Source organism: Lipomyces arxii, assembly GCF_038497795.1.
Source record: "Lipomyces arxii strain Phaff 12-163 unplaced genomic scaffold V1512scaffold_11, whole genome shotgun sequence".
Classification (NCBI taxonomy): domain Eukaryota; kingdom Fungi; phylum Ascomycota; class Lipomycetes; order Lipomycetales; family Lipomycetaceae; genus Lipomyces; species Lipomyces arxii.
In genome coordinates this window covers 1-22,447 of record NW_027117710.1, presented here as the reverse complement: position 1 = coordinate 22,447, position 22,447 = coordinate 1, and the positions used below count along the sequence as shown (strand labels likewise).

The following is a 22,447-nucleotide window of genomic DNA, read 5'->3' as shown; positions in this document are numbered from 1 at the left end:
AATTGTGCTATGCTTTTACTGTAATCACTAATTACATGTTATGTTTGTGGCATATTTAATACTACGTATTGCACTTAAGTTATACGCTCGTTTAGACCCTCAAAAGTCCCAACTGAACTTCACGCACGACCTTCAACTCTTCTGAAATCTTCAAATTTGAGCTTCGTTTGCAATTTCTGTTAATATAAGTATGGCAGACGAGGTGAAATGCGAGTTTGACATTAGATCACTGCTTTATGTTTCTCTAAACGAGAACCTGGTCTGTCCAATATGCTGTTGCGCTCTAGTTGATCCATGCTATACCAAGTGCGGGTATGTCCATACTCTGCTTATTTTGCTTGAAAATTGTATTTTAATGTTATTTTATAGACACACATTTTGTTCTGTGTGCTTATACAAAGCATTGGCTCAGTCACCGAAATGTCCTGTCGACCGAAATCAACTCGCTGAAGACGATATCAGTCCCGCTCCAAAAATTCTGTTAAACATGGTTAATGAGTTATTGGTATACTGTCCAAACGCAGACAAAGGCTGTAAAGCAATCAACCAGCGGTGTTTGTTGCAACATCATTTACGAGATCAGTGTGTGTATACCAAAATCAAATGTCCATCTGCCACATGCTCAGAACTCATTGAAAAGCGGTATATTGAAGAAGAGCCTGACAAATGTTTTCATGAGCCGATTGCTTGTAACGCTTGCGACGAACAAGTTCCGAGGTTCGAAATGGAGGTGCGTCGCCGCTACATCTTTCTACATATTATATAATGCTGACTTTATAGGTCCATAAACGAACTTGTTCAGCACGTACAATCAGATGTCCAGATTGCCTCGAAGAATTTACAATGTCTGCTTTACAAGATCATCTCGGCATTTGCAGTGACTCCGTCCTACTCTGTCCGGCCACTAAATTCGGTTGCCGTTGGTCCGGACGAAGGGACAAACTCAGCTCCCATACTCTTAATTGCACATTCGCGTCTCTTGCGCCATTCCTCGAGAAACAAGAAGAAAAAATACAGAATCTTGAGCTTGAAAACAGGGGTTTACGGACGCAACTCGTGGTCGGTGGGCCGAGCGCTGTGTCCGACAGCGACGTGTTTCACATCTTCACCGAGCACGAGCGATTCCGCACAGATTTAGAACACGTGTCAGAGCAGCTGAGCGAGCTAGAAATCAGACAAAGCGTGCTGCTCATGAATCAAAACGTTCGGACAAAAGAAGAACTGCAGACGATCCGAAACGCGGTCAATGGTATACGGCATCAGATTCATTTTCTGCTCATGGAGCGCCGGACATGGGCATTGCAGAACTTTGCTTCGTCTACTATTCTGCCGCCTGCTGCTGGTGCAGCTCAGCTTGCACCCAAAGGTGAGACGTCAACCGCAAGACCGCAACGACGTGAGAGTGAGACGTTTCGTCAAGACGTCAAGCTCTGATTGAGTATGGCAATGGTTCAACATAGTTGGGGTTTATGGTGTTATTAGGCAACTGTATCTGTATAGTATTGTTAATATAAACTATTATTCTAATTTGAGCGAAAACGGCAACAAAACAACACGATTAGTAACTTCGTCCAAACATACACCACTCAACAGCATCCCGTCCGCACGACGCACATTTGGTCTCGCCCTTGATGATTCCTTCTGGCTGATCAAATGGAATGCAAAGACTCTTCGCGCCCATCGACGGTGCCCGCTCGTCAACCTCCTCGCCGTCCTGTCGGGCGGACTTGTCCTTGATCTCGTCCTCGCACTCGGTTACGCCGCACCATGGGATCTGGACCAGGTTCTTGTTGTTAAGTGCAGGCACAAAATCGTCCCACTCTGTCACACGGATAACGTGCGAGTCAAATGACGCCTTGGCTTTGGCGTACATCTCGGCCTGGATGTCTTCGAGCAGCTTAGGGACCGCCTCGGCAACGTCACCAAGCGCAATTGACTCCTTCTTGCCATTGGCTCTGCGGACTGCAAGAGTTTGCTTCTTCTTGAAGTCCATAGGGCCAAACTCCAGTCGAAGAGGAACGCCCTTCAATTCCCAGTCGGAAAACTTCCATCCAGGCGAGTAGTTGTCTCTGACGTCCGCAATCACACGAACGCCGGCCTTCTTCAAAACTTCGGCAATCTCAGTCACGCCGGCCATAATGTTGGCTTTATCTTCTTCGGTTGTCTTGACGGTCAAACCGCATGGGATGACAACAACCTGAGTTTGTGCAACACGGGGAGGCATGACCAGACCCTTGTCGTCGCCGTGAACCATAACCATGACTCCAATGCTACGAGTAGACAGACCCCAACTGTTCTGCCAAATGTTGATCTTCTCTCCATCATTCTTAGGGTCTTCGACAGTGATGCCAAACATTTTTGAGAAGTTCTGTCCAAGACAGTGACTTGTAGCACCCTGAATGCCTCGACCGGTGGCAGGAATGTAGCCTTCGGTCGTAGTGGTAAAAAATCCACCAGCAAACTTCTCCTTCTCAGTCTTGCGACCTTTGATGACTGGCACAGCCAAAAGCTCAGAGTAGACTCGAGCGTACAAGTCCAGAATTTGCAACACTTCCTTTTCGGCTTCCTCACGTGTCAAAAACGCGGTGTGGCCTTCTTGCCACAAAAATTCACGAGTACGGAGGAATGGCTGCGGGTGCTTGAATTCCCATCGAACGACTTTGTACAATTAGAATTTCTCTTTGAGGCAATAGAAAACGTAAAATATACCTGAGTTCCACTGGTTAAGCTTCAAAGGGAGATCACGATGGCTTCGAATCCACTTCGCATAGTATGGGTACATAACGGTCTCAGACGTTGGACGAATAGCAATTGGCTCTTCCAAATCAGTGGTTCCACTATATCCTCATTAGCAATTGAAGAAATCAAGTGATAGCAGTAAGTCATACGCTTTAGTGACCCATGCGACTTCAGGCGCAAATCCCTCAACATGATCCTTCTCCTTTTCCAAAACTCGAGATGACACAAACATAGGAAAGTATGCGTTCTGGACACCCAATTCCTTGATGTTACCATCAAACCAGGCTATAAACCACCAGTCAGATATTCGCTATCCTCACATTGCATGTATTTCCCCCGTCAGACAGCGTACCTTGAATCTTTTCCCAGACAGAGTAAGATCCGGGCTTCATAATGTAGCAACCAGAAACGTCGTAATACTCCAACATGTCACCCTTTGTCAGAACCTGCTGATACCATGACGGAAAGTCTTCGTCCTTTGGAGCAGTGATTCCAATCAAAGCAGGCTTTCCCTTCGCTTTATTCGTATTAAAACTCAACCGCACTACTAAAAATATCGTTACACATACAGTCGTCTTTCTTTGGAGGCATTTTGCTATCAATTGATTGAGTACTTGTACGTGAAGAGTCAAAAGAGTGAGTGAGGCTTTGAGAAAAATATGTAAGTTTGTAGACCATGGCCAAATAAGGTTTTCATGAAGATTAAAGTTAAAGTCCTATTCCACAATGCTGATATTACTTTGGGGTTTGTACTTTTGCTAAAACCCCAACCCAGAAAAAAATCACAGGACACGAAACGACGCGTTGAAATCGAACACTATACAGTTCCACATTGAACAATTGATATTTAACGTGTTGAAGTCGCCATGTCACAGATGTATAGTGCAGCACGATCAGATACTCTTTGTATGTATTGTCTCAGATAGTGAATACCATGCGTGCTAATTGAGAAACTAGTTTTGAGTGGTGAAAAGCTCAGTGGAAACGACATTAGAGATCAGAATGGTATGAATCTGCAAAGGCAAGATGTCGAGAATGATGGAGACTAATGTGCTGCAGTTCTGGCTACCCAGGCAATTGCAAATGTCGTGAAATCGTCTTTGGGTCCTGTTGGTTTAGACAAGATGCTTGTTGATGATATTGGTGTATGTGAATTTTGACATTTGTATGGCATTCTGGTTGATTCATTTTCAGGACGTTACTGTCACTAACGATGGTGCAACTATTCTAAGTCTGTTGGATGTTGAGCATCCTGCTGGCAAGATTCTGGTCGAATTAGCACAACAGCAAGATCGTGAAGTTGGTGATGGTATGCAATTTTTGTGGCTATATATTGAATAAGAAGATTAATTAGTAAAGGTACTACGTCTGTGGTTATCATTGCGTCAGAGCTGCTGAAGCGGGCCAACGATCTGGTCAAGAACAAGATTCATCCTACTACAATCATCACCGGATACAGATTAGCACTGAGAGAGGCGACAAAGTACTTAAGCGATGTTATGGCTGTCAAGGTCGACGCTCTTGGAAAGGATGTGCTTGTGAATATTGCAAAGACTAGTATGTCTAGCAAGATCATTGGAAGGTAACGATGTTTGCTGTCCTGTTCCTTTTATTTGTCTTACATTGTTAGTGATTCAGATTTTTTCTCGACTATGGTCGTTGATGCCTTGTTGGCCGTCAAGTCAACCAACAACCGAGCTGAGGTCAAGTATCCTGTCAAAGCTGTCAATATTCTAAAGGCCCACGGAAAGTCAAGTCGCGAGTCTGTTCTGGTCAAGGGTTATGCGCTTAACTGCACAGTTGCCAGCCAGGCCATGAAGACGAGCGTTGTTGGCGCCAAGATCGCGTGCCTGGATATCAACTTACAAAAAGCACGAATGCCTTTAGGTGTCAGCATCACGATTGAAGATCCCGAAGAGCTTGAGCAGATTCGAAAGCGGGAGAACACAATGGTGTTGGAACGTGTGCAGAAGATCATCAACGCTGGCGCGAACGTGGTTTTGACTACCAAGGGCATCGATGATCTTTGCTTGAAGTCGTTTATTGAAGCTGGTGTTATGGCCGTCCGAAGATGCAAGCGCGAGGATTTGAGACGTATTTCGCATGCTACCGGAGCGACTTTGATCAGCAGCATGTCTAACTTGGAGGGCGAGGAGGTGTTCGAGCCCTCTTATTTGGGATATGCCGAAGAAGTCATGCAGGAACGTATTTCCGACGATGAGTGTATTCTCGTCAAGGGAACTAAGGCTTACACGTCGAGCTCTATCATCCTGAGAGGATCAAATGATTTTCAGTTAGACGAGATGGAGCGTTCTATTCACGACTCTCTGTCTGTTGTTAAGCGAACGTTGGAGAGTGGCGCTGTTGTCCCAGGTGGTGGAGCGTGTGAGACTGCGTTGAGTATCTATCTTGAAAACTTTGCTACAACTCTTGTAAGTTATTTTTACGCTAGGCAGAACATTATGGCTAACAAGGAATAGGGCAGCCGGGAACAATTGGCAATTGCTGAGTTTGCATCTGCTCTGCTGATCATTCCCAAGACTCTTGCTGTCAACGCGGCAAAGGACTCGTCTGACCTTGTAGCCAAGCTGAGATCTTACCACGCGGCCAGCCAGAGCGCGCCATCGACTGATCTGAAGAAGAAGGGCTATAAAAACTATGGTCTTGATCTCTGGAAGGGTAGGGTCACTGACGAGATGAAGGGAGGTGTTTTAGAGCCTAGTATGAGCAAGATCCGGTCGCTGAAGAGTGGTAAGTTACCGATTTAGTGTTTTACATGTAAGATTTAAATGCTGATTTAAATTATAGCTCTGGAAGCATGTATTGCTATTCTCCGAATTGACACGATGATTACGGTTGATCCCGAGAGACAAGAGGAGGATCCTCATGGTCATTAGAAAAAGTTTTTGTAAATGAAGTTGAAATAGTATGACATAAATAATACTATTCGTAATAGTATGTTAGGATTGCAAGTATTGAGTCACAGAACTGTACGATAAGAAAATGAAACGTGATTCGATCACAGTAGAGTAAAAATGTGATTTGGGTAAGGGTCAGATGCGATAACAAACTGCTTAGCCAATCAGACTCAAATTTATTGCAAATACAGTTTAGTATAAACCTTATCTGTATATAATTAAATAGTTAAAGTTTCAATTAAGATTTACAGGGTTAGGCTACATTCTGATAACTGCGACCAAGCAAAACTGCGCTTCACTCTGCCCGTCACAGACCACAATCGCCTCTCTCTCTCTTGTCTCTTTCTTCCCCTTCCCTGGCCCTTCGCATTTTTACCTTTAACAAAACATCCACGACTTCATCATCAACCGCTCCTCTTTGGTCATCACTTAAATCACAATGGGTGCTCCAGCTATCATCGGTTCCTTTGCCCTCTTCGGCGCTTTCGTTGTTGGTGGATGTATGTACCCATTTCCATTCAATGCTGTGCCTCTAATCGCACGGTTTTTTCGCTATTTTCGCCTGTTGAGACCATGTCCTTCCAATCTTGTTCATCCAAAATCGTCATTTATATCATCGCATTGTTTAATTCAATATCGATTCGATTCAATTTATCAGGCATTGTTTGTAGCTACATAATCAAAGGAAATTTATTGTCCGGACTCTGACGGCGTTAGCAGGACATGGTTTCTATGGCGATAGCAGGAACAGGGCGATTGAGTAGCACTTGATTTAAGTTGAGATATAATGTTGACGGATTGATTCGTATAGATATGTTGTTCACTGGCTCCGGAGAAGATTTCAACGTCGGAAAATTCCTTACAACTACCTCCCCTTACACCTGGGCTTCGCTCGGAATCGCTCTTTGCATTGGTCTTAGTGTCGTTGGTGCTGCCTGGTATGCTTCAATTGTTATTTAGTACAGGCGCGTTTGGTCTTTCGTGTTTTGCGGAAGTGAAGTGGTAGAAAGATTTCTGATGACGCGCCGATTTTATTTTTTCAAAAAAAAAACGTTGCTAACAGTAATCTAGGGGTATCTTTGTCACTGGTACTTCCATTGTCGGTGGTGGTGTCAAGGCTCCACGAATCAGAACCAAGAACTTGATCTCCATTATTTTCTGCGAGGTCGTCGCTATCTACGGCGTTATCATGTCCATTGTTTTCTCAGCCAAGCTCGCTCAGGTTGTCGGACCTGACTTGTTCACTCCCGAGAACTACTACACCGGCTACGCCCTTTTCTGGGGTGGTCTCACTGTCGGTTTCTGCAACCTTGTCTGTGGTGTCGCTGTCGGTGTCACCGGTTCGACCGCTGCTATTGCCGATGCCGCTGACCCATCGCTCTTCGTCAAGATCCTTGTTATCGAGATTTTCGGATCCGTTTTGGGACTGTTCGGTCTGATCGTCGGACTGCTGATGACTGGAAAGGCGCAGGAGTTCCAGTAAACAATTCACACACATTACTACTAATACTACTTTTTAAGTTTAGATGAGGTTTTAGAGTTTACGAGGTGGAGTACCGGGTTGGTACGCGAACACGGCGCCTTGTGGGGCAAGGGCTGTGTTTCGTGTATAATTGATGTGGATAGAAAATTTTGGGTTTTTTCTTGTTGAATATACATGTGGTGTTCATATTATTGATGCGTAGTATTTTTTCTTTGCATATGGACCCGTTGAATACTAAGTGGTATCAGTATGAATTTGTGTGGGTGGCTAATTTCTTGTAGCATTGGTTTGACAGATGCATATTAGATTATTTATACAATATACTCTATTTACAATTTATGCAGTCTTCTTTAACTCTTCGGCCAGCCGAGACAAGTAGAATTCGCGAATCTGTGGAGGCAAGTAGTCAAACGACTTTGTCAGTCTCTTGAGCAGCGCCCTGCCGTCCTCGTATGCTTTCAAGTCTCGGTTGCCGTACACGTCGCGACTGAGTGAGTATTCGGTCGAGGCCAAATCTTTGAAGAACGTGTTGATTGAGATGCTGGCTTCGAGCGGCACGGTAGCGTGTAGCCACATGGCCGGTATGAAAAGCATGTCGCCCGGCTCCATGACTGATTCGTAAGGGTGTACCGGTTCGGCGACAGTGTGCTCGAAGATGTTGGGGATTGTGGAAGAAGAGGCACCGGCTGGAAATGAAAGGTGTGTGACGTCAGAAGGCGGATACATTCGCACGCGTTTTCGTCCTTGCACTTGGACCAGAACGTTGGCTGTGACCTGTAAGTTTCGTTAGCGTTGGATATTTCAACAAAAGTCAAGTTGAAATTATACATCGTAATGCAACCACATGCCTACGTCAGGACTCGAGATCCTGAACACAGACGAAAAAGCTCTGTCGCCAATGAACTGCTCTAGAGTGTGTGGCAAGCTAAAATCGTGCGCGATTTCAGGAAAGTCGTCATGTATGTTGGCCGGTTTCGCTTTCGGATTTTCTGCAGACAAAGACCGGAGATACATTTTTGCATCTTTGTCGTCTGAGTGATAAACCGAGTCGACAAAGTCGCCGAACTTGACGATTTTGTACTCAAAGTTCTTGTGCTGGAAATTCATCGACTTGGCCTGGCTAGAGTGCACTGTGACCTTGCGATCGCCGAGCTGCGCTTTCAAGTACTCTGGTGACCATTTGTCAGTACATGTTCCAATGTCGGCATTCTTGACAAGCACAGGCGTACTGGCTTTGTATATCTGGTTCCAGTCCTCTCGACTTGTAGGTGAAGCCACGGCAATCTCCAAGACTTTGTTAGCAGCTTGCTCCTGTCCCGCATGTTTGCCATTCGGTTTAAGTAAGATTAACTTGGACTCCTCAATTGCTCTCCAAGCTTTAGGCTCTGTCGAGTTTTCATCAATTGGCATACAAACAAGCTCGTTCCAGTACGCTCCAAATGAAAAACACACTCCACCGCCACCGGCAATGTATATCGTGTCGTATTTGTAATTGTATTCCAGCGAAAATCCAATCAAAAGCGGGAACTCTCTGTATGATGGAAACTGAACCCTGCTTGCTGCCCCGCATTCCGTGATTACAATCGATTCATCCATGCTAATTAACCCTCCAGCCTTGACACCTCCGACGATTACAGACCTGCCAGGTATACTAATCGCTTGTGCACCCGCACGGGCGTATACCACCTCAAAATCACACGATGTCTCTTCGATATGTACCTCGTTGTCAGCAACATTGCATGTGTAGTTATAATCGGCATAAATATCGCCATACTCTGTAAATCCTCCTGAGATTTCAATAAATCCGTGTTTTGGTAGCACGGTAGGTGAAAGTCTAACAGGAAGTTGCGCGCCATGAACAGAGGGCACAGTCCATCTGTCATCTGTGGCATCATATATCATCCACTGTGAGTCGTGCGGCAGATTCATGTTACCGCCGTACAGAACCACTCGATTTCTGTCGTAAATCAAGTTATGTCGTGACCTTGGAGTAGGCATGTCTGCTATTCTACTCCATGTTCGTTGAACTGTATCAAATAGCCAAGCATCGCTCAACTGTTTGGACGGCGACTCGCGGCCACCACAGAGCAAGATTAGACCGCCTCCAATCATGACAGTGGCATGGCACATTCGAGCCGACGGTCTAGGACCCTGTGCAACTTCAAAGCTGTCAATGTCAGACATGGACAGTAGTAGATTAGACTCCATTCTGGTAGTAGAACTCAAGCCTCCGAAGTACATCAAGTCGCCGTTGTCGATCGCGACAGTAGAACCCCATCGACGACGCATGTGCGGAATATTTTCGGTCTTGACTTGAGAGAAATTTCTAGTCTGGAGCCGTGGTTTTGGACCGTCTGCAGATGGTTTGCTGTGGATTGCATCTGTGCTTGCGCGAAGAATGATGTAATGCTGGCCGTATAAAATAAACTCCTCCCACTCGTCAAAGTCTTCAATGCTAGCAATGTGCGACTTTTGATCTGTCGTGACTTTTAATCTCCAAAACTCGTACAAGTCAGTGCACTCAACAAACTCAAACCCTCGAGTTTGGAATCTTGCTATTTGATGATTCAAACTGGGATAAATGGACACAGACTTGATTGGCGTTTTCAACTTGTTGAAGTGGCTCATCATCGTACGTGCAAATGGATGCTCGGGCCCGGCTGGCATGATTTGTTCCAACAGCACAAACGTGGCTTATGATTAGTACAGCCTTTTTCAGAGAACCACAATAATCTTACAATTATGACCAGCAGTTGCTGACCACTGGATAACATTGTCTGCGTCTTTGGTGCACATGTACGTGAGTGAAACTTCAGCAATAAACAAAAAGTCACAATCATCCGACAGTAGACTACAACTATTCAGAGCAGATTCGAGGGACGAGACGACAGAGAGATCACATGCGACTGCGAAGTACGATGGAGTCGCATATAACACATGAGGACACGATTTTGGGACTTCAACGCAGTCGCCAAGTACTATGGAGAGCTCTTTACACGCTCTTATAGTGTCGACCTTGATCTTCATCAGATCAGGATAATCGACGTCAACAAATATGACTTTGTCTCGATTGGTGGACGGTTTGGCCAGATATTGGAACGGTAATGGGTCACTAATTCGAATCAGCATTTCTGTGTTTTTAAATTGAATTCTGGAATAAACGTACTATCCACATCCCAAGTTAACGATAACTTTTTTCTTGTAATTGTTCAATGCCAAAAACTTGAACGTTAAACAATTGATTTATATCAGATAAAATTCCCACATACTTTCTTAACCTCAAAATGTATAGCTTCCATACGAAGCCAGTACCCTCTATTGATCACCGGCGACCGTCTCTGCGGTTTCTTGACAAAAAACTTAAAGAAATGAGTGTGTTCATGAGAAGTATCATGACCATGTTGTTCAGGTGGGTAGTACAGTCGCTCGACTGATCTTTTAGATACAATTGAAGACCCATTTGTTTCTTGAATTGCTTTGTCGCTTCTCTCCTTCGCAACTTGTTCTGCCGTCTTTTTTGGTGGTTTGACTTTTTTTTGATTCATGTGTGGTTCTTTAATTCTGCAGCTTTTCGATTATTTGAAGTCGCAAGATTAATGACAGTAATTAATAACAGTATATCAGCACATTCCTAAAATTTCGAATAAATTACTTTTCCAATTTATACTATACTTGAGCATAAATTGGACATAAACAGTAAATATACGTAAATCACATGTCAAATAATTTGGCATCCCGGGGCAAAAATGTTCAAACGCTAATTGTTGACCCATAATAGTACAAGACAGCAATAATAGAGGAGTACACTATTATGGAACACAATGACCACTGTCCATATCCAACATCTTTCCGACCGTCAATTGTGCACTACTCTAAATATTTCATCAACAACTGCCAAGTAAGCAAGTCAACATTTTTTCTGTGCTTGTTTTGCGGCTTAGAAGAAGCGACAGTTTGACGTTTAAAGAACAATGGAGTCTTCGGTCGAACCACCTTTGAATCATTTCAACGATACGCTAAACTTCGTTAACTTCAATCAAGACTTTAGTTGCATTTCTGTAGGCACAAAACATGGGTATAAGATCTATAACTGCGATCCATTTGGAAAATGCTTTTACAAAGGTATGGTTTTATGAGCCAGACCGGTCAAAATAAGACAGAAAGATGTCTTTGATGAGATCTGGACTTACAAATCATTGGGAGCGAGTGCTAACATGTCGATTTTTAGCGGATGGAGGAATAGGTTAGTGAGCTTAGTAGTTGACAGAGAACAATCTGACTTGGTGCATAGCTATCGTGGAGATGCTATTCTGTACATCGCTTGTTGCTTTAGTAGGAATTGGTGATCAGCCTTCTCTTTCACCTCGAAGATTACATATTACAAACACAAAGGTATATTAGACTGTAGTGTGGTCTCGATTACTACTATACTGACCCCCTGCTTAGCGACAATCGACAATTTGTGAGCTGACGTTCCCTACTTCAGTACTGGCAGTCAAACTGAACCGAAGGCGGTTAATTGTCGTGCTAGAAGAACAGATATACGTTTATGACATTAGCAACATGCGACTATTGCACACTATTGACACATCACCAAATCCAAATGGTACCTAACACAGCTACTTTTGGGATCATGACTAATTTGCAACTAGCAATCTGCGCACTCTCACCTTCATCCGAGAATTGTTACATAGCTTATCCATCTCCGTCACATCCAACAACGCCAATGTCACCGACGTTCCAATCGCAAACACCAAACAGTCCATCATTTCAGTCAGGGACTGGCGACGTCATGATCTTTGATGCACTCGCGTTGCAGTCTATTAACGTCATCGAGGCCCACAAGACCGCACTGGCATGTGTCGCGTTCAACCAAGACGGTACAATGCTTGCGACGTCGTCCGACAAAGGCACAATAGTACGAGTGTTTTCAGTGCCAGGAGGTGCAAAGCTGTATCAATTCAGACGAGGATCGTATCCGAGCCGGATTCATGCAATCACGTTTAACTTGACGTCGACTTTGCTGTGCGTGTCTTCTGCAACTGAAACTGTGCATATATTCAAACTCATGGACGCGGAAGACTCGGTCTTGAACTTGCCAGAAGAAGAAAGACGGAAAAGTTTTTCTTCTATAGGGTCTGACTCAGGATCGCCTCCAGGTATGAACGGTGGTATATTTGACACCATGATGGATGGCAAGTTAAGGAACGGCGCAATGAGGTTTGCACTAATGATTGACTGGTTGAGTCTGCAGCTGACAAAATAGAAATTTAATACGGCGGTCTTCGCAAACGCTTGGACGAAGTGTAGCCGGCCGTGTTGGCGGGTACTTACCATTAGCTGTTACAGAGATGTGGGAACCTGCACGCGACTTTGCTTTCATCAAATTACCCAGCAAAGGCATCAAGAGTGTGGTAGCCATTAGCCCGACATCACCTCATGCTATTGTGGTCACATCGGAGGGATATTTTTACCAATATGCGATTGATATGGAGAAAGGTGGAGAGTGCACTTTGCTAAAGCAATACTCGTATGTGGTCTAACTTTTATGGGTTCAATGGAAAAGCTAATAGGAGATAGGCTATTAGATAACGGGGAAGAAATGAGTCAGTCACCGATGGCGGATTAATGTCGAGAGAGAATGACTCTCTACTCGTGATTCGAATCAGGAACGTTTTTGTCATTTGTTTGAAAAATAAGTTTAGGAATCACCACGATAGTTTAGACTTTCGTTTTGTCTGGAGTACTTCTTTTTTTGTATTCATTACTTTATTTTAATAATCAGTCTGTAAAGTAGCGTATTCGTGAGCGTAGGGTCATTCTTCGAGAAAAATTTAAAGGCAGGGGATCAAGCCGGGGGCCAAGACATGTCAAAGGACTTGTCTAAGGAATGAACGAGCTTTTCTTGTATCAGGCGCCGACAAACTTATCCGCAACGTCTCTTGCTTTCATGGCCATGAAATATCCTCAGGCGTAGATTCTTGAGGCTTTGGTAAGACTGAGGTCTGCTGTTGTAGCGGGTAATCGTGCTGTATTTTCGCCGGGAGGAAAACGGACTTGAATTACCTGCGTCGTTGTTAGTGATGCATTCTCATTGTTTGAAAGTTTAAACTCGTACAAGCGGGCAGCGCGAAGGTAAAACCTACAAAAATTTGAAGTCGTTGCAACGATACGAATCTGACTACTCTCAGTAGGACGAACCGGATAAATAGATACAATCGTTGTCGATCGTGGATCCGGAAGCGGTGAAACCGCACTGATTATTTGTAAATATGAACATAAAGATGTGTTAGTGTATGTGAGCAATAGCGTTAGATCGGTCGGAGAACTCATGTGAAATGCTCAAAGAGTATATTTTGAAATTAGCATATAAACTAGAGAGCGACTCTCGTTGACAACAATCTCTGCTGCTGATTCTACATTAATATCCGACCCAACCGAAATATTAAGAAATTCCCCTTCAACTTATAATGGTAAAACAGAACTAATGGTTGAATTCCGCGATGAAAATAGAAGCAAGTTTCTATGCAGTGTCAGCGAACTAGAGGAAGGAGTGAAATCTGAGAGTCCGCTCATTGTATGAAAAATATTTCCACACTTTCCACAAAACCTATTCCTTCTCCGCCTGAGTACGTGATTTCTCACAAGTCAGTCGAACCTTGACCACCAAGTAAAAATTCTACCAGTCTTATCACTTCCCGTGACAACATTAACAACTAATCTTCCCACTAATAGTACTAATCCCGTGTCACAGAACTGTAACTCGTTATTTTTGCATGAAACGCACAACATGTGAAAACCCGAAGCGGTGGAAATCAGTAGCAGATACTTAATTGAATCAGTAAATACGTTTACACGCAGCTTTACCAGTCGAACAGACAGAATATTTTCCGACAAGTTCTCAAACAATAAAAATCTTGCCCATTTGAATAGTCCTAAAGATACAAACGGCTGTCAACTACAATCCAAGCACGTTAATCTGTCTAAATAAACCCATTTTTGTAAAACATTCTGTTGTACAATACTGCTCAAAAATGACGCCCGGAATGGGTGAAGTCTTCGTTTGCTTGAAAATAGTCCATTGTCAAAATTCATTTGCAGGTGAATATTGATACTCTAAAGACTGAGTGCGTTGTACTATCCGATCTAGATCTTGGTACCGGCTGTCAAGGTCCAAAAGCTGTTAACGCCTCGTTGAACACGCTCAATAAAACTGAGAAATGTGACAGGTGTTTGGTCTTGTGCATCAGACTGACCAAGTTGTCCTGTAAGAGAAGCGGCAGTCAGTTGCGTCTCTGGCTTTCAGAGGCTGCGAATGCTGCCCTACTTGTTGCTGCAACTGATGACTTCTAATTGGAGTCCGGCATAATCGCTGCTAAGTTCTGTTTCGCACATAATACCCTGATCCAGGCGTAATCTAAGTATTTAGTGAAAGCGCAAATGTTCCAGTGAGTTGATCATTGTGCTGAGCCTGACATCCTGACAGGTGTCGCTGGACTACCATTGACAAGCGATCTTGGAAAACTGGCAAGTGGATGGTACATTGAGACAGAGAAAGACATTTTTACAGTGATAGTCAGCAATTCATTGGCAACGTGGTTACGCAAATCGCGTAAATTCTTTCCTACCAAAACAATTTATGTCAACAAAAGTTTTCCAGTATACCCTAACCCTGACAACATGTTTACACATCTATCTAGTTTAACTTGACATGCTAAACTACAGTCCTTTCTTTTCTCGTTCTGCTTTCTTCATTGCTCTCTTTCTAATGGAGATGTGCATCTTCAAATTCTGGTTCATGACAAACTTAGACCATGTACCAAGTGTGCTTTCAATAATAAATTGATAGATAGCATGACTCCAGTAAGGAGTCGAGGTAGCAACTCGTCCAACAGCTCCACGATTAAGGCCAATGCTGGACAAAGTGCTAGCAACAAACATTTTAGGATTAGGAATAAGCAGACTGGTCCGTCTAATCTTAGCCATAGCAGTTGTAACAAGATAAGACAGCACCAACTCAACGTCCACACCCTTTGGCTTTAATTCGGACGAGAGAGCACTACTCCAATATTGCAAAAACGCTTTGCTACCAGAGTAAACAGACAGATAAGGAGTAGGGAAATTACCGCCAAATGACCCCATTGTCAAAATCAATCCTCTCTTATTTGTGATGAGTTTTGGTGTAACGAGGCGCGTCACTTTGAGAGTCGCAATATTGTTAATCATGATAATGTCTTCGAGCTCCTTCTCGTCAACCTCCGCGAAAGGTACGGGAATAGAGTGTGATAGTCCGACATTGTTAATTAAAACAGTGACGTTCAGAGGTTCAATCAAAGCAGAAAGAGCAGCAAAGTCAGAGTCTTTGTTTGTAGAAAAATCCATTGACATAATCTTAGTCTCAACCTTGTATTTTCCAGAGATTTCTGAAGCCAAATCAACAAGCTTAGACTCTGTTCGTGAAACGAGCACAACGTTAAATCCTTTCTTAGCAAGCTGAATCGAGAACTCTTTGCCAATTCCATCAGATGCACCGGTGATGATGGCCCAGGCACCTTTTCCTGCTCCGTATTTCTTCATCTATAATCAACAGTCAAATCAATTGAGTATATCCATCTAGATCAACATTACTTACACTTGTCCCAGGGAGCACAAAAATATCCAAGAACAACTTGGTAAGACTCAAGCCAAATCCAACATATTTAATTATGCCAATTGACAGAAATAAAAGCGACAAATAAGTCAATTGTACACTGTTCTTCAATGCTGAAACATACAAATCAGTTATACAAGAAAAAAAAGCCATTTTGCAGGTGTTGATTGTCAGATCAGAAAGTATTCAATGCTTCGAGTACAGTCAAGCCAATCTTAATGCTGGGTAAGGGTATGAATGAGACGATGCAGCCTCAATATAGTGAGTAGGTGAGTGAGTGAGCACAACACACATCGGCATCTAATTGCAATTAAGTACAACTGTTAGATGTGAGAGTGAGAGCCCGTGTGGCTAAAAATTGTACATCTGTGTCATGGAATCTCACTAACTACTATAGACAAGTCCACGTAGTTCTATAGTTACTTTAAATTACATCGTGCCTTCATTATATACGTATTATGAGTTCTACACAATAAGCCATAAAAAACAGGCGACTTAGATGCGAACAGATGACTTAAATCCAATTTGAACACGGTCATGATAAAACTGAAACGTTCTATGCCTTGAAATATACGCTCTGATTGATGTTTTCTGTCCGTCACGACTCGACGTCGAAACGATCACGACAATTCTGCTTTTGGCTACTACACCCCTTGTTATTTCTTCACTGCATCCTAGCAATCCGCAAGGGTCAAATCAAAATGGCCGAAGCGTCATTATACACTCTCGTACACAAGCCCTCTTCGGCTGATCAGCCATCCCTTTTAAACCTAAAACTCTAATTGGAACGCGGCAGAGAATGGTTTAAGAGCAAGTATCCAAGCCGGGGCCAATACATGCCAAAGACTTGCCTTTGACATGTCTAAGGAGTGAACGAACAGTACAAGCATCAACGAGACAGCAAAAACCTGGAGAAGTTGGTGGATAGAATTGCCTAAATACCAAATCCGGTGCCATGGTCCGGTCAACCGCGCCAGTCGATCATTGTTAGTCGTCCCCAGAACAAGAACAAAAGCATCTTTCAAAGCCAGGACACGTAAATTGGGTTGTGTAGAATGGTCAGTGCGTAGTAAACCTTATCGTCTATCGCGAAGCGGCTCAACTGTATGGACTGTATAAATTAAAAGCTGTCTTCCTTCATATTATTTTGTCACTCAGTAAAGGCATAAGCATATTTCTCAATGGCGGTTAACCAGTTAGCTTACGAGGAACCTTCGATTGCGAGAGAAGAGGCCACGCCGCTGTTGAAAAACAGCAATTCAGTGGAAATTGACACGTTGCCAGGCTTTCCTTCTGGTCTGTCTGTCATTGAACGTGAAAACGGGCTGACAATCTTACGATCGCTCGAAGAAGGAGATGACGATGGAAATGGGGATGATAATATGGATCCGGTCATGGCTGGACGCGGACGTTCGCACGACAGATGGAATTCACCCCCTATTAACAAGTATCGTGTTCTCACGACTTTTGTAGGGTTCATTATGCTTGGAATGAACGACGCTGCGCCTGGAGTGAGTAGTCTGAAAAGTCTGATTGAGTTGGTACTAACGGGTTTCTAGCCTTTATTGCTATATGTATGGGATAGATTAATCGTCCGTGTAATGCTACTAACTCGTGACAGATTGAAGACTACTATCAACAATCGTATACTGTGATCTCTCTGTGCTTTCTTGCTCCTGCCGTTGGATATATGGTTGCTGCTTTTTGTAATGCCTCGATCCACGTCCATCTAGGTCGTGGTGGCACGTCTACCTTGGCGATGACATTGATCACTATAGGCTACATTATTCTGAGCTGTGCTCCACCGCTGCAGTATGTTGTTTTAGCGTATGGCATCTGTGGTCTCGGAAACGGCACACTTGATGCTGCCTGGAACGCGTACGTCGGCGACTTGCAAGACGCGAACGAAATTTTGGGAATCATGCACGGGTGCTACGGATTTGGCGGTATCATCTCACCGCTTGTCGCGACCGCGATGGTCACTTCCGGGATCCAATGGAACAAGTTCTACTACGTCATGATTGCGTACAGTATCACGATGGTGATTTCGGTCACGCTTGTGTTCCGGGGCGAGAACGGCGCCAAGTACACCGCAGACCATCCCGAAGGCACAGATGAGGAAGGCAACACCCAAGGTCTGCTGTCTGAAGCACTCAAGAACAAGTACACGTTCTTGATGGCGTTTTTCTTGTTCTGTTACATGGGCGCCGAGGTTGGTTTGGGGGCGTGGATCGTGCCGCTGATGGTGCGCGAACGCAACGGCGACCCGGCCAAGATGGGTGCGGTCGCGTCCGGTTTCTGGGGCGGAATTACGGTCGGCCGTGTCGCGCTGGGATTTGTGACCGGCCGGATTGGCGAAAACACAATGGCGACCGTGTACCTTATTCTGTCGATCGCGTTCCAGCTGCTGTTCTGGTTGTCCCCAACCATTATACCCGCCGCGATCGGCGTCGCATTCGTCGGCGTGTTCTTTGGCCCGCTGTTTCCGACAGCTATGATTGCGCTCACAAAACTCCTGCCAAAAAGACTGCATGTCACCGGCATCGGATTCGCGGCCTCGTTTGGTGGTGCCGGATCGGCCGTGTTTCCGTTCATCACCGGCGCGCTGGCGGAAACCCATGGGCCGAAAGTGTTGCTCCCGCTCGTGCTGACACTCATTTTGTGCATGACTGTGATCTGGGTCGCGCTGCCGTCGTTTGAAACTACAGGGATCCGAAACAAAATTATAAAGATGCTGAAAAAGTAAAATGCTTGTACATAGTTCTATTAAATATTTTTTGGGGCAATAGAATTTGTTTTCAAGGTGACTGAGGCCGCCTAGACGCGTCTTCCAATTTTTCCAAGTTGATCGCGCGCACCAAATTATACTCCCTTGGAGGCTGCAAAGCGGTCATCCTACTCCTATCATACGGTGAAGACGACCGTCGCTGCGGCGGGCCTGAGGTGTTGTAGTACCCATATATATCTCTCATACCAGGCGCGGTTGACGCCGACTCGATCGGCAAGAGCAACGTCGACGCCGGCGTGTACGGTTCAGGCTGTTGCAGCGCGGTGTTCGCGGCCGCCGTGGCCAGGTCGGGCGGTGCCGAGGGGACCTGCACCTCAGTCACTTTGACCGGCGCGAAGTTGACGTGCAACGAGTCTGCCATTGTGCGCTCGGTCGAGGAGTTGTTGGAGTCGCGCTCGGTCTCGTTCGTGCTGTCGCCCCATGTCTTTGTCGTGGTCGGCTTGGCATCCGCATTGCGTCTGCGTTCCTTCATGAGCTCGTCAAACAGGTACTGCTGGCGCGAATGTTTGCGCCTCAGCTCACGGCGGTCAAGGTACCGTCCGACACGAGCCATTTGAGTGCGGATCCACTGCCACGACAAAAGACCGCACACGAGCACGGTAACTGGGATCGCGATTGACCAGAAGTACATCGTGTTATGGTCCAATGCGCCAAATGTCCTGAAGTTCATCCCAAAATACCCAGTTAAAAAAGTGAGGGGAAGAAACACGATTGTGACTAAGGTTAATTGTCGCATGGCTTCGTTTTCTTGGACCGACATGGTGTTGAAAATCTAGCCATTAGCGAATTCGCTTTGACAGAAATGCAGAACATACCAAGTTGATCATGTTTTCCGTGGTGTGTCTCATGAGATCAAGATTATCGGTGACTTTAAATTAGCAACTAACAACACGTCAAAAAAGCTGTACATACAGGAAACGACGTGGTCAGCAACATCGGCCAGATAAAGCTTTGAGAATTCTGAAATCTGGCCGCCGGCAAGCACGCGCTCGGTGGTTCCAATTTCGTGCTTGAGCGACGCATGGTCGCGTAGGTTCTGGACAAGCGTGTAGATTGGCATCAGCGTGCTCCGTAGCATCGACAGTTCTTCCGACAGAATGTGTAAGTCGCGGGTGTGCGAGACTTTTGGGTTTGTGAGAATGCTGGTCTGCAGCTCGGAAATGTAGCGCTGGTATTCGGAGATGATCTTGAGTGCGATGTCGACGATGCCGTCCAATATCGCCTGTAAGAGTAGGGACGGCTCGGGGTACTCGCGAAGTAAAGTACTGTTCGAGGCAATTCGAGACAGAATCGGTCCTTCGACGTCTTCGGCCGAAGCTTCAAAAAAAGAAATGACAGTGTGGTTTTCAATCAGAAAAATAGACACCTGCTCGACCGCGACTACTTCATGATAGTCTTCAAGACTACGCTTAGGAGAAATAGAGTCCTGGCCTATTCTAGGATTGTTCCATTCCTGCATGGTCATCATTTTTTGCTCGGCCATGATCTTCGTCAAGTTCAAATTCATAAACTGCAGTGTCTCCTTCCGTTTCTTACGGCCAATAAGTCTAGAAAATAACGAGTATTTGTTCAAGCTGTCAAAATAAGAATCAATCTTTGAAGTGTCAACGAGTTTATGTAACGGTAGAGTACAGAACGTTTCTAGTCATCAGAATGAAATCAACACGCATTACCAAGTCAGAAGTACATACGGTTTTTGTAATGATCAGCTTTTGCTCGCTTAGGTATATCAACCATGTCTTCGACAGCAAGTGGATGCAAATTATAAAATGCAGCAATTGCGCGCACGACTTCCCACGAAAGTCCATTGACATTGCTATACTTTAATCAGCTCTAATCTATTCACTTTCTCTAGTATAAACCCACATCCACCGGGTTGACGCCCAAGGCTGTTCGTCGTTGAGATATTCCTGTATACTGTGTTTATCGATCTTGCTCACGACCCTGTACCTGTCTTCGTTATAATCGACAATGGTCACGAGCGAATTCTCGCCGAGCTCGACTTCAGTGTGCCGGACATCGATACCGGGTTCCCAACCGACCTCGCCTCTTTCTGTGTTTGGTGCTTTGTAGTTTCGCTTCTGGCCCCAATTCTCCCAATCCCGCTTCAACAACTGGTTGATGTTCCCTCGCAACCCAACTTGATCATGTTAGTTTTGCTTCAGTAAGTACTGCCAACGCCGTACCTCTGACTCCAGTATTATAGCTCTGCGGATCTCGTGGCAAATTAACCGCACTTCCGTTCTTGGAAGGCACTGCGTGATTGGCAGGCAAGTTGACAGCGCTGCTGTTTATGCTCTGACTCTGCCGGTCTGAGCTCAAGCTATACGTTGAGCGATTGTTCCCGACCACATGGCTCGGGGCGCCCTGCAGTGGTGTCCCGCTCGGACCGTATTTTGCCTCGAGCTGGGCTGCCGTGTGAGGGTGGAACAGGCTGGACGCGGACTGGGACCTGGTCGGGTCCAAATGAGCAGAGTCGTACACAACCGGTTTCGACTTTGGCGCGTTGATCGGCACGTCTGGTTCAGACGACACGGAGGACGATGACGACGGCATCTTAAAAATTCATTGCGGAGTTGTCTTAGGTTTTTTTTCTCGGGCTGTAATGTTTTATTTTGAAATGCACGATTTTAAGCACTCAAATCGCGAACAGCCTCAGGCCCTGTTTTTGACAAACGCAAATGTCGATCACTTGACGTACGCTCCTTATCGCGTTTCAGGTTATCGTATAAAGGCTATTGTCTACTGTTTACTAACAATTTTATACGTCATTTACGTTAAGCAAAGTCCGATTACAAAATCAAGACGTAATAAGTTTGCACTGAATAAACAAAATCTTCATTTGATTACACTGAAAAAAAAACTTCTTATAGAATCAGACTGGAAATCCTGTAATTAGTGTTTCCCAATTCTGTACTGCCAAATGAGAATAAAAGTTGATTTGGCGGTTGCATTCATGCCCAGAACACCTATTACGCGCCCAACAGTGAATGAGTCTTTCAAACCGAATGTTGCTATAAAAGCATACAACAAAGTCATTATGAAAACATAATTGGTACTGTGTTTGTTACAAAAGAACATAACAACACAAATATCATACTAGATCAGTCAGGCCCAAGCATTATGATTTGAGTTTTTTTGTTCAAGAGGTATATTAAGTATATCAAGCCAAAATACGCTTTATAACAGTTCTTTTGTGCTTCAATGTACTGTTAATAGCTCCCTTTAAGCGACAAGGTGGAAAAGTAAACAGACCGTTTATGCCGTAAAAAGCCCGTACCTTTAAGATGCAGGGACGATATGCTATTTATGTATTGGCTGAAGTACTGTAAACAGTCATGATAGAGAAAATTATAGTAAGCTGAGTAGATTGCTTGCTGTGTTCCTAAATATGTATATTTAATATGTACAAGGTACCTCAAATCACTGACATGTTACAGAAGTACGCGTTTCAAATACGCACGTACGTACACTTCTATGCCAATGTCCAGCAACCAAATTCACAGCATTTCCGTACCGTGATTTAACTCTGCGATAATTACTACTTATGTGACACTTTTTCAATTGCTATGAAAACAGGTGAATACTAATCGACTGCAATTATATCAACGCGTAGCATCCGTGATTTCACAGCTCAAAAGCAGTCCCATTCTAAATAAATAGTTTCCTTCTAATATATTTGCTTCAAACAAACACAAAAAGTACTCAAAATCGCATGAAATTTTTTTTGGGGTGCTAATCTGGAGGTAAGACGATCTCGTTTCTAAAATTTCATGTTAAGCGACAAGCCGGTTTAAACCCCGAGAGTTCAAAGAAGAGTTATGTTTTCCAATCGTTTTTTTAATGTATTAATACAAGTGCATAACTAG

At 44.4% G+C, this 22,447-nt stretch overlaps 9 protein-coding genes across 9 annotated transcripts; 5 read left to right on the top strand and 4 right to left on the bottom strand.

Annotated features, from left to right (window-relative positions):
- Nucleotides 1-123: 123 nt before the first annotated feature.
- Nucleotides 124-1,553, top strand: V1512DRAFT_226893 (uncharacterized protein). The gene is made up of 3 exons (XM_066913862.1): nt 124-312; nt 370-730; nt 781-1,553. The coding sequence occupies exons 1-3, from the start codon at nt 191-193 to the stop codon at nt 1,432-1,434; spliced, it is 1,137 nt and encodes a 378-aa protein (XP_066770694.1). The 5' UTR covers nt 124-190; the 3' UTR covers nt 1,435-1,553.
- On the bottom strand, nt 1,423-3,365 carry V1512DRAFT_226890 (uncharacterized protein). Its single transcript, XM_066913861.1, has 5 exons — nt 3,309-3,365; nt 3,092-3,256; nt 2,889-3,024; nt 2,710-2,837; nt 1,423-2,658 (listed from the first exon to the last, which is right to left on the bottom strand). The coding sequence occupies exons 1-5, from the start codon at nt 3,328-3,330 to the stop codon at nt 1,559-1,561; spliced, it is 1,551 nt and encodes a 516-aa protein (XP_066770693.1). The 5' UTR covers nt 3,331-3,365; the 3' UTR covers nt 1,423-1,558.
- Nucleotides 3,366-3,561: 196 nt separating this feature from the next.
- Nucleotides 3,562-5,864, top strand: V1512DRAFT_291866 (chaperonin Cpn60/TCP-1 family). The gene is made up of 8 exons (XM_066918271.1): nt 3,562-3,645; nt 3,697-3,744; nt 3,799-3,884; nt 3,934-4,048; nt 4,099-4,321; nt 4,370-5,171; nt 5,220-5,490; nt 5,548-5,864. The coding sequence occupies exons 1-8, from the start codon at nt 3,606-3,608 to the stop codon at nt 5,634-5,636; spliced, it is 1,674 nt and encodes a 557-aa protein (XP_066770692.1). The 5' UTR covers nt 3,562-3,605; the 3' UTR covers nt 5,637-5,864.
- Nucleotides 5,865-6,470: 606 nt separating this feature from the next.
- On the top strand, nt 6,471-7,140 carry V1512DRAFT_209388 (ATP synthase subunit C-domain-containing protein; the record flags this gene model as incomplete). Its single annotated transcript, XM_066913468.1, has 2 exons — nt 6,471-6,595; nt 6,729-7,140. The coding sequence occupies 2 exons, from the start codon at nt 6,471-6,473 to the stop codon at nt 7,138-7,140; spliced, it is 537 nt and encodes a 178-aa protein (XP_066770691.1).
- Nucleotides 7,141-7,423: 283 nt separating this feature from the next.
- On the bottom strand, nt 7,424-10,879 carry V1512DRAFT_240273 (S-adenosyl-L-methionine-dependent methyltransferase). The gene is made up of 5 exons (XM_066914224.1): nt 10,410-10,879; nt 10,307-10,362; nt 9,879-10,252; nt 7,969-9,833; nt 7,424-7,914 (listed from the first exon to the last, which is right to left on the bottom strand). The coding sequence occupies exons 1-5, from the start codon at nt 10,683-10,685 to the stop codon at nt 7,477-7,479; spliced, it is 3,009 nt and encodes a 1,002-aa protein (XP_066770690.1). The 5' UTR covers nt 10,686-10,879; the 3' UTR covers nt 7,424-7,476.
- Nucleotides 10,880-10,978: 99 nt separating this feature from the next.
- On the top strand, nt 10,979-12,937 carry V1512DRAFT_264398 (WD40-repeat-containing domain protein). Its single transcript, XM_066916686.1, has 7 exons — nt 10,979-11,262; nt 11,369-11,383; nt 11,432-11,532; nt 11,587-11,746; nt 11,793-12,360; nt 12,407-12,670; nt 12,721-12,937. Exons 1-7 carry the CDS (start codon nt 11,112-11,114, stop codon nt 12,767-12,769), a joined length of 1,308 nt encoding a protein of 435 aa, XP_066770689.1. The 5' UTR covers nt 10,979-11,111; the 3' UTR covers nt 12,770-12,937.
- A 1,813-nt stretch (nt 12,938-14,750) lies between these two features.
- Nucleotides 14,751-16,203, bottom strand: V1512DRAFT_264392 (uncharacterized protein). Its single transcript, XM_066916685.1, has 2 exons — nt 15,773-16,203; nt 14,751-15,717 (listed from the first exon to the last, which is right to left on the bottom strand). The coding sequence occupies exons 1-2, from the start codon at nt 15,941-15,943 to the stop codon at nt 14,860-14,862; spliced, it is 1,029 nt and encodes a 342-aa protein (XP_066770688.1). The 5' UTR covers nt 15,944-16,203; the 3' UTR covers nt 14,751-14,859.
- Nucleotides 16,204-16,904: 701 nt separating this feature from the next.
- Nucleotides 16,905-18,597, top strand: V1512DRAFT_264390 (major facilitator superfamily domain-containing protein). The gene is made up of 3 exons (XM_066916684.1): nt 16,905-17,301; nt 17,350-17,364; nt 17,412-18,597. Exons 1-3 carry the CDS (start codon nt 16,972-16,974, stop codon nt 18,534-18,536), a joined length of 1,470 nt encoding a protein of 489 aa, XP_066770687.1. The 5' UTR covers nt 16,905-16,971; the 3' UTR covers nt 18,537-18,597.
- Nucleotides 18,589-20,635, bottom strand: V1512DRAFT_209473 (uncharacterized protein; the record flags this gene model as incomplete). Its single annotated transcript, XM_066913471.1, has 5 exons — nt 18,589-19,350; nt 19,394-19,446; nt 19,491-20,219; nt 20,270-20,394; nt 20,445-20,635. Coding segments are annotated over 5 exons (1,860 nt in total), but the record flags the coding sequence as incomplete, so codon positions are not given.
- Between the last annotated feature and the right edge of the window lie 1,812 nt (nt 20,636-22,447).

What these genes read in the sequence shown, in the direction of transcription:
- V1512DRAFT_226893 (XM_066913862.1), top strand. Translation starts at nt 191, where the DNA reads ATGGCAGACGAGGTGAAATGCGAGTTTGACATTAGATCACTGCTTTAT. An exon ending in CCATGCTATACCAAGTGCGG is followed by an intron (nt 313 to 369) that starts GTATGTCCATAC and finishes GTTATTTTATAG; the next exon opens with ACACACATTTTGTTCTGTGT. An exon ending in TTCCGAGGTTCGAAATGGAG is followed by an intron (nt 731 to 780) that starts GTGCGTCGCCGC and finishes CTGACTTTATAG; the next exon opens with GTCCATAAACGAACTTGTTC.
- V1512DRAFT_226890 (XM_066913861.1), bottom strand. Translation starts at nt 3,330, where the DNA reads ATGCCTCCAAAGAAAGACGACT. An exon ending in TGTCTGGGAAAAGATTCAAG is followed by an intron (nt 3,025 to 3,091) that starts GTACGCTGTCTG and finishes GGTGGTTTATAG; the next exon opens with CCTGGTTTGATGGTAACATC. An exon ending in GCTTAACCAGTGGAACTCAG is followed by an intron (nt 2,659 to 2,709) that starts GTATATTTTACG and finishes AATTGTACAAAG; the next exon opens with TCGTTCGATGGGAATTCAAG.
- V1512DRAFT_291866 (XM_066918271.1), top strand. Translation starts at nt 3,606, where the DNA reads ATGTCACAGATGTATAGTGCAGCACGATCAGATACTCTTT. An exon ending in TCTAGCAAGATCATTGGAAG is followed by an intron (nt 4,322 to 4,369) that starts GTAACGATGTTT and finishes TTACATTGTTAG; the next exon opens with TGATTCAGATTTTTTCTCGA. An exon ending in GATCCGGTCGCTGAAGAGTG is followed by an intron (nt 5,491 to 5,547) that starts GTAAGTTACCGA and finishes TTTAAATTATAG; the next exon opens with CTCTGGAAGCATGTATTGCT.
- V1512DRAFT_240273 (XM_066914224.1), bottom strand. Translation starts at nt 10,685, where the DNA reads ATGAATCAAAAAAAAGTCAAACCACCAAAAAAGACGGCAGAACAAGTT. An exon ending in TACATTTTGAGGTTAAGAAA is followed by an intron (nt 10,363 to 10,409) that starts GTATGTGGGAAT and finishes TTAACGTTCAAG; the next exon opens with TTTTTGGCATTGAACAATTA. An exon ending in GTTAACTTGGGATGTGGATA is followed by an intron (nt 10,253 to 10,306) that starts GTACGTTTATTC and finishes GATTCGAATTAG; the next exon opens with TGACCCATTACCGTTCCAAT.
- V1512DRAFT_264398 (XM_066916686.1), top strand. Translation starts at nt 11,112, where the DNA reads ATGGAGTCTTCGGTCGAACCACCTTTGAATCATTTCAACGATACGCTA. An exon ending in TTAAGGAACGGCGCAATGAG is followed by an intron (nt 12,361 to 12,406) that starts GTTTGCACTAAT and finishes CTGACAAAATAG; the next exon opens with AAATTTAATACGGCGGTCTT. An exon ending in ACTTTGCTAAAGCAATACTC is followed by an intron (nt 12,671 to 12,720) that starts GTATGTGGTCTA and finishes AATAGGAGATAG; the next exon opens with GCTATTAGATAACGGGGAAG.
- V1512DRAFT_264392 (XM_066916685.1), bottom strand. Translation starts at nt 15,943, where the DNA reads ATGGCTTTTTTTTCTTGTATAACTGATTTGTATGTTTCAGCATTGAAG. An exon ending in TTGTGCTCCCTGGGACAAGT is followed by an intron (nt 15,718 to 15,772) that starts GTAAGTAATGTT and finishes TGTTGATTATAG; the next exon opens with ATGAAGAAATACGGAGCAGG.
- V1512DRAFT_264390 (XM_066916684.1), top strand. Translation starts at nt 16,972, where the DNA reads ATGGCGGTTAACCAGTTAGCTTACGAGGAACCTTCGATTGCGAGAGAA.